At 51.1% G+C, this 20,652-nt stretch overlaps 1 protein-coding gene across 4 annotated transcripts in view; it reads left to right on the top strand.

The window, feature by feature from the left end:
• PEMT (phosphatidylethanolamine N-methyltransferase) overlaps positions 1-20,652 on the top strand; it is a 50,556-nt gene that overhangs the window by 7,434 nt on the left and 22,470 nt on the right. For all 4 annotated transcript variants that reach the window (XM_061993649.1, XM_061993648.1, XM_061993646.1 and 1 more), the window contains exon 3: positions 15,588-15,703. In XM_061993649.1, coding sequence (XP_061849633.1) covers positions 15,588-15,703 — 116 coding nt within the window. The remainder of the gene's footprint in view (positions 1-15,587; positions 15,704-20,652) is intronic.

The raw sequence follows: 20,652 nt of genomic DNA, 5'->3' as shown, positions 1-20,652 counted from the left end.
TGCTTGCAGCCGCAGGTGAGAGCAGAAAAACAGCCCTCAAACATCTTCTGGAAAGGGCTTTTAGATCCTGTTGTAGAAGCCACGGCACAGCGACGATGATTATCTGCTTATAACAGATGCTAGATCAATAGCGGGGCTTCAAGCTATGCTGCAAGGCAATTGACTGCAGAAAGCGTTTCTTTATGGGGGTAAAGCTGGGCTCACAAGGAGGCTCAGATTCACTCTTACATCTCTGGTCTTAAAATGTCACCACCAGCTCTGATGCCTTTCATCCTTTGTGCAGGGAGAGAACGCACATTATTCGTAATTGGGCTCTCTACCCGGCAGCAACAGCCGTTTTCATTTCCTACAATGCCTAAGAAAGAGCAAGGCTTTGCTTTTTTTTTCTCTCTCTTTTTTTAATTTCCTCTTTTTTTTCTCTCCCCCAAACAGCATTTAGTGGCAATTTTATTCCGAGTGACTTGGTAACACTTCCCACTCGGGCGGTGAGGGCTTTGCAGTGATGCTGTAAGGTGTGAGGTGAGCGGCCGGCATCGATTCTCCAGCCGTCTCGTAATGGAGTGAGTCCTGCCTGGGTGTGTAACACTCTGCCTGTTTGCCTCCTAAATTTAGCTCTTCCAGCGTGTCGGCACCGCTGTGAGCCACATAACAAGCACCAAAAGTGGGTCGCGTCCTCCGGCCTGCCAGCTGGAGTGACACAATTAGTGCTGTCACCTTGAGGGAGAGCCACATCCTTCATCCCAGCACCGCTTCCCTGCTGCCTCCCAGCTAGGGGTGCTGGAGTTTTCACCTAAATCCTCTTTAAGAAGCTGTGCAGTATCTTTTTATGATGTCCTTGCCTGCAGAGCTGCCTGTGATGGAGGGGGGGGATGGTGGAACTCAGCCTGGCTGGGCAGCTGTTGGCTGAGGTGCTTCATCTGTGTGTCAAGCCAGGCAGGGTTTCAGCCTTCGGGGCTCCAGTTGAGGTGGTGGCAATCATCCGAGCAGCTGCCCAGCCACCCTGCACAGGTACCTGCCGAGCCAGGCTGTGCTTGGGCAGCCAAGCCATTTCCATGCCCACTCCTAGCATGAATTTGGGATCCAGCTGGTGTGCAACACGCTTGCTCAGCATTTCCCTGAACCGAGGTCAGAATCTGTCTCTCACCTCACAGTCTTCTATGGGATCACAGCCAAGCTGACCCAAAAAGCAACCTTCTTTTTATAACTTCTGCAGAATGCTTTTCTAGAAACACACAGTGCTGGTTGCATATACTGGACTCTTCTGTTTTAAAAATAAACTATGGGCTGCTGGCAGCCTGCTGGAGTAAGTCAGCACGTACACAAAAGATGAAGAAGCATATTTAAGCCATGAGTCTTGTTTCCATGTGCATCAGGGGATTATCTGTAGACCCTAGAAGTTGGGAGGGGCCCTTTCCCCTCTGTCCCACTCCATCTCTATGTGCCATGCTGCTGCTAAACACCATTTCCTGCTGCTGAGGTGCTGCTCGAAGATATCAGTCTAGGAAATGGCAAGTTCATGACCACCTGCATTCCACAGCACAAGGCAAAAATGACAACATGAAAGTAGTATGATCTACTCAGCCTGGGAGACATGGAAGGTGGCAGGTGCTCCTGTGTAGGCCTGGGCTTTGTCAGCATTTGTGTGTAGCCCCAAGACTGGGTGATGCTGGAGCCCCAGTTGGGGAAACCCATTGCCTCCCCTGGGACATGGGCCATGCAGGGGCGGGAGGAAGGCTTCCTGGATTGCACTCCTGCCACAGTCACAGACGTGGGCTGAGGGCTTTCCAGCTGTGCGTGGCACAGAGCGTTTAGCAGAAGCCTGCCCAGTTCCCAGAAGGATGAGATCTCCCAAAATAGGCTGCTTTGACGAAGAAATGCAGAGACACAAAGTCTGTTGGGTGCTCTTGGGAGGTTGTTTCCGTAAGACCTGCTGCCTGGCTTCCGTCACAGTGCAATTCCATCTCTTGCATGCCTGGAGACTCGTGGTGGGGGTGCTGGATTCAGTTTGTGGCAGGCTGGTGACACACAGGGTTGGCACTCCACAAAGGAATTGCTTCCTCGTTTTCTCTATTTCCCCCTACCTTGATGAACTCTGAGGGGTCACTTATCTCCAGATGCTCACGTGGCAGTAGGAAATGGGTAGTAAAGTAGATGAATAAATCCATAAAGCAACCCCCCCTTCTCTTTTCCACCTGTATTGTGTCCCCAGTGACATGACTAGCTAGAAATGGCACTTGGCAGGAGCATCCAACCTTCCTGCAGTCTTGAGTGTGAAACCAGGATGTTCAGCAGCCTGATCACAGCAGCACTTGGTGAGCATCAGTTCCTGGGAAGTATTAGGAGCCTCATCGCAGTTAAAGCAAGCAAATATCTGTACTCCCCTCTGCCCTGAGCTACCTGCCTGTGTTGACTCCTTATATCCTTCTTTCCTTACAGAGCTTTGAAACCCCTTTCTTGCAACCTGAGGAGAAACAGTTGATTTTTGGAAGCTGATGCTGATGTGTTACGTTGTCGGAGGACATGAGCTGTGGATGCAGAGCCTGCATGGGCTCTGTCTTTGGCTGATCTGTTGCAGAGGGGTGGGAGCAGTGCTTCAGAGCATGGGGCTTTGATTTCGGAGCGTGGCCCTGAGCATTGGAAAGGGCTGTGGAGTGGCATGAAATAGCCCTATCCAGCAAGCCACTGCCTGATTTTCCTTTTCCCTGCCAAGCCATCCAAACCTCTGTGCTTGCTCACATACACGGAAAGAAGGGCAGCTCTCTTAGAAAATGATCAGTTTGGCTGCCAGAAAAGCTGGAAGCCCCAGGCTCGTGCACCTGCCTGTGGCTTTGTTAAACTCCCCCATCCTCCCAGTGAATGTTGGGGTCAGAGAGAGGAAGGCTCAGGGGAGCTGTTGGTTTTCCCATGCATCATTGAAATCATGAACCTCCCTGGGGCATTACCTACTCCTCTGGATTTGACAGTATTTTGCTTGGGTTTTTTTTTTTTTCTTGCAAAACCTTTTTTGCTCCCTCCTTTTCTTCTCCAGACCAGGCATGATTCAGCCACGGGCTCATCCTGCAAGTCAGGATGTGAGAGCTGCTGCTTTGTCTGGCTGAAGGGTTTTCACTCGCAGTCTGTGTAGGTGCAATCGTTTTTGGTGTGATCCTTTTTGTGCTTTTGGGAAGAAAAGGCAGGCTGTGAGCAGCCTCACACCCTGAAGTGGAGGAAATGGAGATGGGTTTTAGCAATTTTCCTTGCCTTCAGCTGTCACGGGGAAGCCTGACCGTCAGGGCTCACAGAACGCCTTCGTCGCCTCTTTTGTGTGGTGGGAGGTTTGCTCATTATCTGGTCTGTGCTTCGCTTATAAAAGAAACTGTAATTGTGGCAGCTCCTTGCCATAAATGCACAAAGGCATTTTCAGGGAAGGAAAATGTACATGCAGCTTTTATGATCTTCTACAGTACTCCTTCTGCCTACTTTTCTCTCCTCCTGCCCTTTCTCCAGCATCAGCTCTGAGCTCAGCGTGACTGCTTCTGGCTCGAGCCTCTCCTTTGCCATAGAAATGCCCACTTTAGAATGAAAAAGTTGAGGATCCACCTTGTCAGTCTTGGTGTGTGAAGAGAAAAGGTTCCCTGTATCCCCTGTGTAGTCGGATGTTCTGCTTCCTGCCTCTTCCCTCAGAGCTGTGCTTTCTGCAGTGAGTCCAGCAGCAGATGCTCAATTTGCAAAATCCCAGGGAGGATTCTGAACTGGGAAAAAACTCAAGCCTTGTCCATCCGTCTCTGAATACAGTGTACACCTGGAGTAACAGACCTGGAGTAATACCAAGTCAGATCACCTTGGGGCATGCGTGGCAGTTCCTATTAAAAACCGAATGACCTCAAACGAGATACAGTATTTTTAACCACGAAGCATTCCTATTAAGTGCCCTTTCCTGTTTATTTTTGCTAGGACATTGTTTTAATGTCTGCAGAGTTACTCATTTGACTCCCAAGGCCCGAGAGCAGCAATGAGTTAGTTTCATTTCGAGACTGTGTCATGCAATCGTTTTCCAGAGATTGATGTATTCAGAAGCCAAAGCGAGCACGTTGCTCAGCTGAGGAGCGTTGCTTTCCTGCCTCTACCCGTCATACCCGCCAATGCTCGTCATTCCTGCCTGTCCCTGGTGCGGGCGTGTGGGGGTCTTTAGCTGGAAGGGCTTACTCAGCCTCCCTCCGTGCACTGCTCCAGCACAAATGCGTGGAGGAAAGGACTGTAAGGGGGGTTTGAGCACTGTGTGTAGGGCTCATATGTGCATCCAGCATTGGCCTTTGAGGCTGCAAAAGGGGGAAGGAGCTCCCCTGGGGTGCAGATCACTGGATCTGCAGATGATGAATCGTTCACTCGGCTTTTGGGTCACGTTACAAATACCGTGGGGCACAGGGTGGTGACACCCACAGGAACCCCAGTGATCACGCCAGGGGTTTGATGGTTATATTTTAACCCTTCAGATTGTTATTACTTCTTGTGCTGTGCGATTTGAACATCTCATCCCCAAGGAGAGGGGAACAGAGCGCGCGGCTGCCCGCGTTACATAAAGATCAAATTGTCCCTCTCTATTGTTGGGCGCCGGGACGACGGCAGCATCGCAAACATGCGTGTCCTCGGTGCCGTGGGAAATGTTCCCAGGGGAGGCTTAACACACAGCGTGGAACATGATCTGTCAAGCAGGGGGAGGACGGGAGGCCCTCCAGCCAGCATCGGTGCTCTGCCGAGCGCGGCCGGTGCAACCAGTACCTCTTTTCCGACGAAGTCTCACCACCTTGCGAAGGGTATTAAATTTCTCTTGCATTTGGTGCTCTGTCAGGCTTATTTATTCTTCTTGCTCCCCCCTTCCCCCTCTCCCCTCCCATCACAGCCCCTGAGGGAGCAATGAGCGAGTACACGCTGTCCAGAGGATGGTTGTGTTGGGAGTCCTTATTAGCAGACTTCTTCCAGAGAATTAAACCCTAATTTCACAAAAGGGCAGCGAGAGCGTGGCTGCAGCTCTGGGAGAAGCCGAGCTGGCTTTGTGTTTTGTTTGCAAATGGCACAGGAAGTCCTGGTCTGAGGCTGCCGGTCCTGGTCATTGGGGTATTGTGACCAAAAGAATAACTCTTGTGTTTCTTTACTATTTAAAACAAAAATTACAAAGCAGTGTACAAGGAAACCAGCCGTGTCTCCTCTACCGTGTTCTCACTTGTGCCCCTGCTTGTTTTGTTTTCGGCTTCAGACTTGACTTTAAAATGTTCCTAATCATCTTCCACTTCACCTTTTGATAACCCCGCTGCAAAATGTGCCTCTGCGACACCCATCATTGTTTCTCCCTGAATTAATTGTTGTGTGTAATTGCGACCTGCTGCAGGACGCTGTCTTGCTCTACTAAAAAGAGAGATGCTAATGAAGAACATTGGGTACCATATTATGGGAGAGCAGGGCTCGACTCACTGGGACGTGTACTTGGCGTACTGTTATTGCCAACCCGGGCAGAAATGGTGTTTCTGTCTCTCGTCAGTCACTGGCTAATGATTGTAATTTTTACTTGCTGAGAAACTCTGGATATAATGGACTTCATTAACAGATACATGAGATGCTACCAGACCTGCATTAGGGGGAGAGAGGAAGAAAACAACCCCTGCATGGAGGCAATTTTATTATTTATTTGTAGCAATAGGAGTGATCCAGAATTAGTGTCAGATTCAGCAGCGTAGCTAATGAGCTGGGCTGAGCTGGAATCCAAGCAAGCCTATTAGTGAGAGCAAGAGGCAGAGATGATGCCCAGCTCTGAAAACCCTCACATCAAACCCAAGATGCCAGGCAGCCCTGGCACGGCTCCGCTGCTTTCCCTTCCTCTGTGTAGGGCCGTGTGGTTGTGTGCTGATGTGTTTGTGTCTCCAGAGGCTTCTGCTTGCTGGTCACCTCCAGCCTTTCTCCATCTCCTTTTCCCCCACCACCTCCCTCTTACTTACTTCTTATGCATTAGGTGAACTGGAGCTTCTGAGTTAATCTTTTAGACAACAGAGCCAAACTATTTCCACTCCATTCTGTTTGAAGAACTGCCTGACTTGAAATCTTGCAGCATCCAGCCAGTTTTAGGTTGCAGGCAGCGGCACATCCGCAGGTCCAGCTGATTGGGGACACGGTGACATAGCTGGGTGCTCTCAGTGGTACCCGAGCGCATATCTGCAGTTAAATACAGGTCATATAGGAGAGCAAAAAGCCACTTGAATTAGCTGACATCTCTGGTGTAGCTTTATACATCCTCTTTGCAGTGAATCAGAGGCTGCAAGAAATGTCAGAAATGTTAGGTGACCTCAATCTCATTTTACCTGGAGCCACTGAAGGCTTGTCTCAGTCCGCTGAAAGGATATTTCTTACATAGGATGCGCTTGCTGAAGCCTGTCCGTTTTTATTCCAGCTAGAGTAGCTGTTTTTTAATCAGGCTGACCTTATTTGCAATGGCTGTAGCGATATGAACTAGAGGTTTGCAGCAATCAACGGAAAGCTTTCAAGAGCAGGACAGATGCTTTGTGATGAAGATAGAAAGCTTTGTCCCCACATTTAAAACCAAACCCGAGGCGCTGAAGTCGGCAGCGAATTCAGAGGGCCTTGACCTCAGCACTGTGGATCCGCCGGGATCCGGGGCCTGATTTGGAAATAACGGAGGTGTGAAAATAGAAGAGAAGTCTTAAAGAAAGAAAGAGAGGCATTTGTCTTGTAACGTGGCATTTGTACTGTGTGCTTGCTGACAGTGTGGTGCAGCAAAGAGCTTGTCTCTCAAAATCGATGCCAGTTCAAACATCGTCAGTGCTATTGTTGGATCGCTTTGTTTGAACACGAGTCTTTTGGGTAGACGGCCCGTTTGGGTAAAGCAGCTGTGTGTACGGCACTGTCAGGCACTTTCCCTGGCTTTGGGGTTTTTTTTTTAGCGTTGCGTGAGTATGAGCCACAGGAAAAAAAATAAGCAAGTACAGGATGTGAGATGGGCAGAGTGTTCTCAGTCACTCAAGAGACCAATGCACACTTCTGCTTCTGGTTGGTCTGGGAAGGTGCCTGCTCTGGACAGCCTGAGTGAAATCAGACCTGTTTTTCTCAGAGAAAATCCTCTGAGCTTCAGAAAAAAATGTATGAAAAGATGAGGTTTGTGTGGTTTTCTGGATGGGAACAGTGTGCAATGGGAAGCTGAGCGTGGGCCAAGTCATCTGGGCATGGAAGATGAAAAAAAATCCAGGAGGAGCCTGGGCAAAATACTTCACTGTCCCACGTGTGAGATGCTCCTCTGGCAGCACTTGCCTTCCTTCTGGGCTCCAGAGCCCCAAGCACTTGTGTAGGGGCAGCCTCAGCCTTTCCCTAATTTCAGAGACTATTGTATTTGATTGCATTATAGGATTAGAGGAGCTGGGTGGGTCCTGGCTGCTCCCTGTTCCCTCAGACAGCCCGTCTGTCTCCTGGTGCTTGGCCATCCCCACCATGTCCCAGCCTGGGACTGGAAAGGTCCTTCCCCATCCCATGCTGTGCTCTGGAGAAATCATTATGTTGCAAATATTTTTTCCATGGGTTTTGTTGGCTGCGAGGCAGTTTGGGCTGTGCAGGCTGATTCCCTGCGGCTGGAGCACATCGCCCTTCCCCTTCCCTCTCAGGGAGCTGCTCAGAAAGGCTCCCAATGCCCACTCTCAGAATTAATTAACACAGCTCGTTCTGGCTTACTCGAAATCACCTGCCTTCAGCTTCCAGCTCTTTGGGCATAAATCGTGAGCTCCTTGCCTTGAGGAGAAGCTGTTCAGATTTTGTGTTGGAAATTGCTAGCAAATTCAGCCTGTATTCCGTGTCATTTTTGTTGTTATTGAAGAGGAGAGGATGTGGCTCATGGAACACCCAGGCTGCCTTGGCATATGTTAAACAGGGACTTGCTTTTATTGCAACCAGCTAATGAAATGGTACTTTGACAAATCACATAAACACTATTAGAGAAATGAAATTTATTATCTAACTGTTTATCATGAGTGGATTCAAGGTAAAGACTGGTGTGGAGGTAATCTCAAGGGGTGGCTTTGAGGTAAAGTGTACCTAGTCCTTATGAAACCCTTATCTGTTTACCTGCCAGCTTGTTTCGTTTCCCCAACTCAAGGTTGTTAGCTGAGGTGACCTGTGCCATTTCAGTCCAATTACTTTCACTGGGGCTGGATTGGGGGGGGGGGGGGGGGGGGGGGTGTTATTTTTTAGACTAAAATGGTGGAGGCAGGCTGAGTTTCTTGAACAGTCATACATCCACTTGTAAAGAAGCAGAGTCGCTCTTCTTCCTGTGTTGAAGTGCTCAGGCTGGCTCTCGATGACCCCCTCAGCAGCAGCAGTTGGTGGGAAAGAGCGCTAGAAGAGGCACTCCAGCCTGCTTTCCATCCTCTTCACCTGCTCCTTGGGGTGATGGGTGCTGCAGGCAGCGAGAGTTTGTCACACTGGCTCATTGCAGCGTTGTGGCTCCATAGCTAGCCCCTTGCTTTCGGAGAGGTCTCTGCCATGCTTTCCACTTGCAGATAGTTCTCTTCTTCACTTCCTTGTGTGTTCCCATTTTTTTTCTTGCAGCCTTTTAGGCTTTCCAAGCCTCTAATTCCACTGTGAGAGTTTGCAAATGTGTATTTTCTCCCTCTGTGGAGCTGTTACCTGGGTGTGCAGCCCCATGGTTCCAGCCAGCTGTTCCATGCCACGGGATCACAGCGTAGCCAGTCCACATACCCAAACCTCATCTCTCTCAAACCCTCCTGCTGTTTCTTTTGGCTGGAATAAACAGCCACTCCCCTCCATCCAGAACCTGCGAAAGGCAACGGAAAACTCTTCTTACAGTCAAGTTGATGCTTTCCTTTCCAAACTGAAAGCCCTTGGCAGACTCAGATGAGCTACACTGTCCTGTTCAGCTGCGGCTTGCTGACAGCTGTTACCACCATCGTACCAGTGGGGAAATGGGAAAGGGGAAAACTAACTGGTGTAGCCTCCTGGGGAGACATTTGGTGGCCGAGACAGCCCATCCCCATCTCTCAGGACACATCTTTACCCATCAGATCATGGTGCCCAGTGCCTCCAGGCTCTGATAGGAGTCCTGTTTCTGCTCTATCTCCACTGGCTGTCACCAGTTGTCCCCAGTGCCCGTTGCTCATCAGCAGTCTCTCTCTGGGTGCATCTTTTCTTGGTGCATTACCATAAAAAAGACCTTCACAAGCTGCTTGGGCAAAGCCTCTGGCCTGCATTGCCTTACAGCTCACATGAAACTGTTAAGACAGTGCCTGCCTCTTCTAATACAGCTTCAGTGTTTTAATTGCATGAACTGGAAGCTGCTGCTCTAGTACTTAGTGAGAAAACTTCACAGGGCTTTAATAATTTGCTAAAAAGCTTTCGGGCTCCATTACCATCTTGTGGCTCTCTAATTGAGTGCCTGTGAGTTGAGGAGCCTTCAGAGAAATAACTCGGTCTCTAGATTGCGTAGTCCAGAGCTGCTGCAGCTTTTTGCAGTGCAGGCAGGAAGCAATTAAACAAAGGGGAGCTTGTCGGGGTGCTGGTGGGAGCTGGCAGCCTGTGATAAGCTCCCCTGGGGCACGGGGCCAGAGCCGGTGCCCACCTCAGCTGCGCCCTGTGGATGGGTCCTGTGCCATATCTGTGCTGGGAGGGACAAGGGTGAGCAGCAAGGGCCCGAGCAGTGCTGTGGCAGGACAGAGGGGCTGCAGCAGGCAGGGCTGGGTGAGATTGAGGGCTTTGGGGAGGCTGGGTGAAAGCTCAGGTGGGCAGAGGTGGGGGCAACACTCCCACCTCGGCCAAAGGAACAGCAGGCAACAGTATATGGGATTAAAAGTGCTGGATGATCAGATGGAACCGACGGTAGGTGATGATCAGCTGGCACCAGCAGCTGAGAAATGGTGGCTCGTAGCATATCAAGAGATGATGGATGGGAGCTGCACGAGGGACTGGCCCACTAAAGGCCGGCAGAGGGAAGACATCTCTTGTCTGCCTCCTGTTGGAAGCCACAGTGGGTGCACGTGTGCAGCCCAGCAACGGGCATCATGGCAGGAGGGAGGATGTTTCCAGACCCCAATGCCCAGCTGCCTGGCTGCCGAGCCCTGGCCACTGGTGAAACCTTGTGTGTTTAGGGCCCCATCCCCGGGGCCACACACCCAGCCGCGTCTGTCCCAGTGCCCATGGGCAGTGTGGGGAAGGCAGCTCTGCCGATGGGCGCTTCGTGTCACCGCTGCTGCTGCACCGGGAACGTGACTGCAGGGAGGTGATGGCTAATTGCTGCAGCGAGTCAAGGACTGTTTAAGCAGCTAATTAATTCCTCCTAATCAGCCCTTGATCTGTTGAAAACTGCATGGCATTATCTCCTCTGCTGCAACACCTTGATAATTCCTGTCTGAATGGCCTTCACGGAGAACATATTTAAATAAACTCAATAGAGATTTCAGACAGATAGCAACTATAATTACCAGCTTGTACAAATTAAACCGTGGTTTGTTCTGTTCTTTTTCTCCTGCCTTCGCTGCCCAGAGCTCCTGCTAATCATGTTCTTGCTGCCAGTGGCACGCTGGTCCCCGGGGCGTTTTTTGCACATGCCTTTGGAAAGCCTGTGCCCGTGCCTGGTGCTGGCACTCGGCGGGCCGGTGTTTTGAGTGAGGCTGCACGTGGGCACATGCCAGCCTCGGCTCGTGTCGTTCCTGTGCCGGGAGCTTAGTGCTGTGCACAAACCAGCCCTGCAGTTTCCCCTCCCGTCCCTCCTGAGGTTTGCAATCTCCTAGAAACGCAGAGTTTTTCTCACTTAGAAGCAGTGTGAGCACTCAGACATTTGCCTTGAGCAGCCACAGGAGCCCAGGCTGGAACTTTCAGCCTGGCAGTGGTGTTCAACGGGCACTGCCAACTGCAGAGAGGCTCCAGCATGGTTCCTTAGGAGGGATAAGGTCAGGCCACACTCATTTCCTGTGCGGTCACTGGGGACAGCAGAAAGGCTGACTCCTCTGGCACTCGGCAAAGGTCAGCCAGCCCCGGCGCGCAGGCGGGCGATGCATCTGCATTTACATTGCAGCCTGCTCTGCTCTTACTGCTCAGCCTTGGCTCTGCTTCCCTCCTTGCTCCTGGGAGCACCACAGTCAACAGTTTGGGTGCTCAGGTGTATCTCTTTCCTCCCTGTCTTTTAGATAAATGCAATAGCTACAAGTAGGGTCGTTTTCCAGCATCCAGGCAGTGACAGAGAGCAGAGAATGTCATTATGCCTTAATGAGGGATTGCAGAGAATCAGAAAGGAAAAATGGATTTTTCATAACAAGGGAACAGATCAGTGCCTCTGGCCCCGAGAGGTGAAACAAGAGTAACAGCAGGTTTCCTGCCCTTTTGTCAGGTTACAAGCTAGTCAGGGCATGTCTCCCAGATGGGAGATGCTCACAGGGAGCTGCCTGAGACCAGAGGCACGGTTCCTCCTGTCGCAGCACCTGCAGGAGGACGTGCTGAAGGAGAGGCCAGACTGAAGGAGAACGTTAGAAAATTAGCTCAGGTTGGTTTTGTCTGGAAGTTTTGAGTTTGGGTCGAATCATCTGTGCATCCAGAGCTCACCCTACGCACGTGCATCCTCTTGGGACCAGGATGTGGACGTGCCCCAGGGAGCTGATTGTTCTTCCTCTGGGCATTTCAGGGAATTTCTGGGTCCCTGAGCGAGCTGCCTCCTAGACCCCACGTGATAGGGCAAAATCCTTCCTGTTGGCAAACTGTGAAAGAGGTGCACTGAAGGTAGCATGTCCTATTCACTGTCATCTTTTCTCTAGCTCAGAGCTGGGCGTTGAACATTTTTATGGCAACATTTTTGGCCATCACCAGAAGTGGGCGGAGCATCTCCCAGAGTGGATGATGGGTCCAGGATTTCCTGGGATGCTGGCACAGCCCTGCTACCCTTTTCCCTGGAGAGCTGGGAAGCAGCCACTTGCCTCAACCCTGCAGTGCCTCAATTTCCCTTGGGTTAAAGGGAGCTGCTAATCCATCCTGGCCTCTCAGGCATGCCACAAGGCTAAATTCATTAGCACCAGCACGGTCTTCTTCGGATATTATGGCAATGGGGCAGTGTGAGGGCATGGACTGGCTGATTAGCATCGAGATGCAAAACGTCCCTTAGAGCTGAGCCTTTGGGCTATCTGGTTTCGCTCCCCATCTCCGAGGCCAGCCAGATATAGAAATGGTGTCATGTGAAACGGCACAAAGTCTCTATTTCAGAGCTGAGGTTGAGCAAATTAAAATGTAGCATGTTCAGAAGCCAGCCTCCCTGGATGGCAGACAAAAATAATCGATTTCCTTGAAACAAATACTAAATATTAATGAGAGGTGACGGTCTGCCATGCACACAGAGCTGTAAAGAGCCTTTCCCGTTGATCAGCTGTGGAGCTGTTCATGAGATCAAACTGCTTTTCCAATAGTTATTTGTGGCCCTTCTCAGGGTGCCCAAAGAAAAGAACAGAAAACTGGGAGCGTTTCCATTTTGCACCAGGGCAGCTGCTGGGGGTGTTGTGCCGGTGCTTTCGTTGCTGTTACGCGCTCGCCCAAGCGGCTGGGGAGACGGCTCGGTTCTGTTACATAGGAATCAGCCCTGAGTTTATGTTCAGCAGGAGGTGATTCCCTGGGAAGATCAGGCAGCTGTGCCCCAACCAGCACCGGAGCAACCTGCCAAAGGCAGAACTTGGGACCTGAGAGCACTCCCTGGCTTTGCAGCCACATCCACTCCTTGATTTGTTTCAATTACGAGCATTGGGGGAAACATCAAAAAAATTGCTTACAGCCCCCACCAAATATCCTGAAGTGAAGGCAGAGGGCTGGGCACTTTGGGAAAGGAATCTTGAATTTTTCTATTACTTTGGCCCTTGGGTAAGTCAGGAAACTTTGCATTAACTCTGTTTTCAAACTCAGAGGTTGGAATAAAAATGCTGCCTTCCTTCCCACCCCAGAACACACAGCTATGGCGTGGGGCTTTTGTCCCCTGATGTTGTGCCCGCCCATGGGCAGCATGGTGCTGGCCCTAGTGGGAGGGCAGGTGGCAATAGCCACAGCCCTCCCTGGGAGGCCACCAGTCTCAGCCCTGCCACGTGCTGCACTTGGCCATGGAGGATGCAGAGAGCGTCTTGCATCCGTCATGCGGTAAATAATAACCCAATGGCTCATGATTTTATAAAACCGTTAAGCCAGCTGCGCAGCCATGGGTCGAACGAGAGCTAATATTAGCTAGAAATGACTAAAATTAGAACCGAGCCTGAACTAATTAGTTGTTCAAGGAATAGAACCAGAACCGGAACAAATTAATTGTTGCTGAAATATGACTGCGGGGCCCGGCGGGCGCTGCCGCTTCCAGCCCCACGCAGCCTCCCGCTCCGCCGGCCTCGGGACGACTCCCACGCGGGCTGGGGAAGGAGCCTGGGGTCCCATCTGAAGGCTGTGACAGCTAAATACAAGTTGGCATCTCGGTTCCAGGCAGGAGCCAGCAGCGACGTGATGCAGCATGAGCCCGGCTGTGCCGGGAGCCATCCCAACGCAGCTGAGGCAGCTGCTGCCCTGAAGGGCTGGGGAACGCGTCCCCTCGCCCCGCTGTGCTCCCTCACTGCCCAGATGGGGCTTTCCAAAAGGGGAGGGTAATTCTGATGCTGCCTCCATGGCTCCTGGCAGCACACAGGCTCTCCCCTCTGATCTCAGCAGCATTGCTGTCTCTTTCAGCCTCGGCTCTGCTGCTGGCTGAGCTGCTCTGCAGAGCTCTCGGGAGCTGCCAGCCGTGCCAGCGCCGCCAGAGTCGTTTCCAGGGAATTAGGAAGTTGGTGCAGATGACTGGCACATGGCTGCCTTTGTCCATCTGTGACTCAGTCACCTGTGTGGTCACTTCTTTTTTACTTTCCAAAGGTGGTAACTCACCCTATATTTCTCTTTCGACTCTCTCAGGACTCAAACAGCAGCTCCCATTTTAGCAGCAGCGTGACGCACGGTGTTTTAAATTCAATTTAGAATACAAACTATTTATACCAGCCAGAAAAAGGCAGTGAAGCAGCTCTCTCTGTCATGAGTGGATTTGTAATTTCAGAGCAATCATCGCATAACTAATTGAATCAGCTCTCAGCATGTGAAATCAGTGCCCTGCTTATCAGAGGTTTTCATCGTTCTCCCCTCCTGAAGCCTGCAGTCCCCCTCCACCAGCAGCACTTTGTGCTTCTGCATCAGCCCAGGAAGAAAGCGAGACCTGCAAAGCTGCTTTTCTCTGCTCAAATAGAGCCAATAAATTACCAAATGCATTCAGAGTAGATGAATGGCTGGGTTGCAGGTGCCCCCCAAAAGCAGCCCAGGGAGGGAGTGAAGTGTTTTTGAAGCTAATGAAGTGCCAGCCATGTCTGAGAAGCAAATTGGTGCTGAGATGTTCTGCCGACTCCCACCTCCCGCTTCATTGCCCAGGTGTGCTCTGCTTGGCTTGAGTTTAGAGGCTGATTCAGACCCAGGGCTTGGTGCCTGAAAATGGAGCCTAAGAGAGGCAACAAACACAGAGACAGCTTTCGGAGGGACATGGGAAAGGTGGAAAAGAGAATAGCTGTAAGGATTTTCACCAGCTTGGGAGTGAAGGTCCTGGCTTTGGTGGCTGGGGTGGATCCAGTCCTGCAGATTTTGGGAGCAGCTCCAGCCACCTGCGTGCAGCAGCCTCCCAGGGTGCAAGGGAACCTCCTGAGCTGAGTGGTGTTTTGGGAACGGGCCCTGTCAGCTTCTGTAGAAGGCAGACGTGAAAAATGCAGCCAGAGAGAAGTGTGCTGTAAAGGATGCTAATGCCTCCTTGGAGATGCTGCCTGCGTACACAGGAGTCCTGGGCTGTCACCAAGGTGCTGTATGGGTTGTGTTGCAACAGCCGTGCAGATGAGCCCTTAATGGCTACAATTGCTGACCGCTAACGAAGGGCAGTGTCTTCAGCCCCTACAAAAGGAAGCAGTTCTGTGGGCAAAGCTGTCAGGTCTTGTTTGGGGGGAGCTTGGGGGAGTGTTTGCAATCCTTTCTGGATGTGTGCAGGCAGGGATTGTCCCTGACAGGTACGATCAGTCTTTAAGGCTGAGTATAGGAGATAACAGAGCCCCGAAAATGAGAGCTGAGTGTCCCTGTGGTCCATCCCTTCCTCAGGGATCAGTTTTCCTTCTAGAAGAGTGATATTAGGCTCCATGGCAGGTGCTTGTTTGCTTTGGTGGCCCGGGGACAGCCTTAGAAACTCTCTCAGCCTTGCTGGACACATGTCCAAGTCACAGATTCCCCAAAGCTGGTTTGTAGATGGCTTTTTTTGATATGAGCCTGTGCCTTGGTGCTGCTGCCTGGCCCAGTATGCAAGGGCATATGCAATGCAAGCACTCCAAGGAGCTGGCATATGTGGGAGAAGGAGATGTCACCCCCAGGCCTTGTTGAAGCCATATCCCATGGGTATCCTCCTCTTGCTTCTTGCACAAAAGCCACATAGAGGGGGTGTGTGTGTCCACAGGAAGTCAAGGCTGTGGGATCCACGCTCCTGGGGCAGCATCTGCCCAGTTCCCCCCACCCACCCACTCTGTTTTCTGTTGTCTCTTCAGGTAGCCAGATGGGAGCACAAAACACGAGCGCTCAGCCGAGCCTTTGGCTCTCCACGTGCTGCCTGCTACTGCCTGGGTGCTGTGATCCTGCTGCTTAACTGTGTGCGCAGCCATTGGTAAGGCACTAACCCTACTGCTACGTATCCATGCCAAGAAGTCCCCTTACAGGGCTGGGAGGGGGCTGAAAAGTATTTGTTCTGCAGTGCTGGATCCAGCCCCAGCTTATGGCTCTTAGATGGTTGGATACCTTCAGCCAGCAGCAGATTTATTCCAGGGTTTGTAATAAAGAACAGGGGTTGTGGCAGTAGGGCCAAAACCATCAGTGTCAGCAGCCGTTGAGTGTTGCAGGTTCCCTTGCTCTGCTCCGTGGGTATGGTTTCCCCTGCCCTGTGTGCAGCCCAGGTGACAGGAGAGCTGTTTGCACAGGATGGATGGTATGTAACAGCAGAACTGTTTTATTTTCTCATAAAAACCATAAACAAAATTAAACCTGTTTTTAAGAAGCCCCAGTTTCCTGTGCAGAAGAGCAGGATTATCTGTGTACTTAGCAAGCAGTCTCTTTAAACTCTTATCTGCAATCTCTTTAAATACCACCTATGCTAGCTAATAGTATTGTGTGACTGATGCACCAGTACACCATGGGAATATGTCCTTTGACGTTCTGAGTACAGCAGAGAGGTTTACTGCAGAAGATTTTCTCAATGCCAGCAATTTATCTGCGATCTGGTAGGCTTTATCTTCAATGCTGTTAGGAGAGACAGACTCTCTTACTAAATTCCCAGATTCAATTATGCTGGGGTCAGAGCTAATGGGCTGTTTAGTACTTTGGGTAATTTCCCAGGCGAAGACATCTCAGGTTGGAATTTGCACATGTATTTAAGAGCTTTGCCTTCCTGGAAGTGACACCGAGACCTGCCCTTGCCCTTCTGTGTTTGTCCCAGCTACTGCTTATTGCAGAATCTGTAAGAAAGCTTGCAATGAATGAGGCTGTAATTGAATGCAGGCAATGCAGAGGGCATGTGTATGTTCTGCTGATGTCTTAGCAACACAGGGGGCTTGGATTTCGCTGGGAAATGTCTCGGCAGTCTCTTGCACTAATCACATAGTCACTTGTTGTCTGGGAAGCGATGCAAAGCCTTGTGCCTGCCTTTAATCAAAACCACTGATGATAGAGGGACAGTCTCCATTCTGTGTGGTCCTGCTGGCCCCTGGGTCAGTGAGGCTCACTGTGTCAGAGTGAGGCACTGACGGAAAACTGCTGGGAGAGCCAGAGAGACCTCATCTGTCCCAGCACCACTTCAGACTTTCCCCCTGCAGACTTCTCAGTGTCCTACCATGTCATGAGTTTGAGAGTGGTGTGGGGCTCATCAAGCGTGGCTGTGACTATGCAGCCCTTGAGTTAGACCCTGAAGGAGACAGTAAGGTCAACCCTCCACTTGGACCTTGAGTTTGGAGGAGGCTCCCTAAGAAGATGGGGCAGCCTACCCCTAGCAGAACACCAGCCCACCATGTTTGTCAGCCCAGTCTGGTGGGTCAAGGCCATTGCAGTGTGAAGTTTATTTTGCACAGGTGTTTCAGCATGATTGGGTTATTCATTCCCATGCATTTCCTTGGCATTGTCTTTGGCCTCAGCAATGGCTAGCAAGCTTTGGAAGCTGTTCAGGAAAGGCAAGACCTTAACTGTGGGAGTAATGGGATGAGAGGTCATCTGAACAGCAGCTGCTGGAGTTGCCCTGAAATACATCTGGGTGACTTGCTGTATTCCATTCTCAGCTTGGCGCGCCCTCCAGGGTTCAAGCCTGGAGAGCTTATGATGTTTGGGAAGGATTCATCTTGTCCCTTGCATGAAGATACCAGGCAGGTCCAACCTGTGCTTCAGCTGTCTAAAGAGGGATTCACAAGTAATACACCTGAGGCACTGTCATCTCAGTGGCCAGCAGTGCCCGGGGGGAGCATCTCACCTGCTCTCACTGTTTTGCTTTTTCCTTTATTTTCTGAGTCCAGTTCTAACCTCCTCAGCTCAGGAGACACAGGGAACCTCTAGAGAGAGTCCAGTGGAGGGTCACCAAGATGATCAGGGGACTGAAGCATCTTCTTATGAGGAAAGACTGCAAGACCTGGGGCTGTTCAGCCTGGAAAAGAGAAGACAGACAGGACCTCATTTACACTTATAAGTACTTAAAGGGTGGATGTCAGGAGGATGGGGAGACACTTCCTTCTATAGCATCCAGTAATAGAAGTAGGGGTTATAGACATAAGCTGGAACACAAAAAGTTCCACTTAAATACAAGGGAAAACTTCTTTGGTGTTGAGGTGGGGGAACCCTGGCACAGGCTGCCCAGGGAGGGTGAGGAGTCTCTCTGGAGGTTTTCAAACCCACCTGGACGCGTTCCTGTGTGACCTGATAGAAGGGAACTTGCTTTAGCAGGGGGTTGGACTGCATGATCTCTAGAGGTCACTTCCAGCCCCTGTCATTCTGTGATTCTACTCAAACACTGATGAAGCAGCTTTTCCGCTCCTCAGCCCCGCACTTGGGCTGTGCACAGCGGTCGGGGCTGCTGGTGCAGAGCTGCTGGCTGCTGATAGCAAGAAAAAGGCAGCCTCGGGGCGTGCCTCCACCCCCACTGCTGAAATCCAGCCTTTAAAACTCCTCTCTGTTGTCTTTAGGGACTTCATCCGTAGGTGGGGGCTGCCAGGGAGCGATCGAGGAGCCCACAGGTTGTCTCTCTTTGTTTTTTAAAAACCTCCTTCCCTTTTTGCAAATGAATTTTTGAAGGGCTCTGAGCTGGAGGCGGAGGAGGGAAGGGCAGAGCAGACAGAAACTTTGTGAGTGGGTTGGCATTGTGGCTGTGAGCACCTGGGAGCTGGGCTGTGTGGCTGCTTTGCTGCCCGCCGTGCGCACAGGTCTCTGCTGTAGTCCTGTCCGTAGTGCAAGCACTGTGATGCTCTCATGCAAGCTTTGTTGTGAAGGGATACCCTGGGTGTAAGAAGAGCTCTGTCTTGTGCTCAATTAAGCAATTAGGTGCTTCCCAGCTCTCAACTTCATTATCACCCATGGCTTGCTTCTGAGAAGCAATCCAGAATGACCTGTGACCAGAGGGGACCTGCTTAGTCAACTGCACAAGATGAGCATGCTTAATTGCTTTGGTGCAATGACTATTTTCATCACAGCCCTGATCTTTCTGCAAGAAGCAGGGAACTTCCATCAATGAGGCTCTTATCTGTGAAAACAATTCCTGAACTTTTGAACTGCGTGCACTAACCCAGCAGTTTATGACTGTTATCTGTGTGACATGGGACGTGACAACCTTCGCTGTCCTCCAGACTTCCATCAGTGTCCCTCTCTCCTGGTTTACCATGTTGTTGATACCTTTGCCTGCATCACCTCTACAATTAGCTGCTGGCGTTGCCTCTAAGCCTTCTCGTGTTCCCTTTTGCACACCCTGGCAAGCTCCCCAGCTTGGAGGAGGCATGTACAAGTGGGTTTGTAAACAGGGAGCTTTTGAACTTCCTATCTTAATGGTCCTCAGCATGTTGACCTGAGCTGTAAAGGCAATACCCACATGCACACCCAGAATGGGGGGTTTGCAGATGTGAGGGCCTTGGAGTGCCCAGGGCTGCGATGCCTGGGCGAGGCTGAGGGAGAGCAGTGCCTTTGGTGCCATGCTGGTGGCTGTTGTGACACCCTTCATGGATGCCACCTGCTGGGTATTGCTTCCTGCATGGACGGCCTTCTCGCTTCAAGCTGACACTTCCAGGAAAACGAATCCGCCCTGGGATGGGGCCCTGCACCGGGAAGGGGTGTTTGTCATTGCCTGGTGGTGCCTCTCATCTTTACACATGGTGCTGTTTAATTCTGTGAACTAGTGCCATGAACGAGCGTGGTGTAAACGGTATCGATCCGAGAACCACATGGCCTTTTGTGCAGAAGTGACCGAGTTGGGTGATGGGAATTGAGCATGGCCTGCAGGAGCCGATGTTCCCTTGGAGCCATGCTGCCAGCAATCTCTGATGGCTGTCTGGGAAAAGCCCCAGGCAGCCAACAGCTCCTCCTGCCCCTACTGGTTCAGATGCCAGGCATCGGATGAGGAAACTCTGCAGCTGAGATGTGAGGGAAGGGGGAGAAACTGCCACAGCCCCCAGCTGACCTAAATAACATGCACACTGGTGCTGGTTTGCAGAAAATCAAAGTCATTATTGGCAAAAGAAGCTGTGAAAATGATGACTGGGCTGACAATTGGCAGGGCCAGTTGTTAGTGTTGTTGAGGTTGCTTTCTTTCCGAAGGAACAAGCTCTTTTGTTGTAGTATGTGCTGCTGGGCACCACCGGATGGTTTTACCCCCTTTGCCTCCTTTTGCCGAGAGGAACAAAACCTCAGGTGTGGGGGATGGACTGATGTCCCACATGGTGAGTGTGGCACCTCACAGCAGCTGCTGCTGCTGCCTCTGAAACCCTGGCCACCTGCGCCACCTCTGCTTCCTCACTGCCTGCTGGCCCTGGCCCAGTTCTGCCCCGATTGCATGTGCCAGCCCCAGTTTTGAGGCTGATGTTTGGGATCAGGCAAAGGGAGCGCTGCTGGTCTGATCCCAGCACTGACCCAGTTTGCTGGACGAGGTCTTTGCCTTCTTTTGTGGGAAAGGGATGACAAAATATGCTCACTGGGGGCCGTGGACAGAGCCCCAGAGACCTAAAAAGCTCAGCTTCTCTCTTAGTACAGCATTTCCAGCTTTGCTTCCGGCTCCATGGAGCCTTTTGGGGATATAGTCTGGTCTGTGGGCTTGGTAAGATTGATGGTGTTGCAATTGCTGTTCTCTGGTTGAATAAACTGGCGCGTGTTTGTGCAATCCTGGCTGCATGTCCTCTCTGTGTCCCAGTGAGAGGACCTGCAGACACTTCCCCTCACTCACACTCTCTTCCTGCAGGCCCACCAGTGTGGCATCTCCATCCTCATGCTTCAGTACCATTTTGAGTGTTTTCCCAGTTCGTGTGGTTTTCTGTGTGGTATACTGAAAGAGGGGAGACTCGGACTACACACAGACTTTTTTTTTGTGATGAGGGTGGTAAA

This window comes from Colius striatus, chromosome 3, assembly GCF_028858725.1.
Source record: "Colius striatus isolate bColStr4 chromosome 3, bColStr4.1.hap1, whole genome shotgun sequence".
Lineage (NCBI taxonomy): Eukaryota > Metazoa > Chordata > Aves > Coliiformes > Coliidae > Colius > Colius striatus.
Note: the sequence above shows the minus strand (reverse complement) of the source record. Positions and strands in the feature narration are given on the sequence as shown.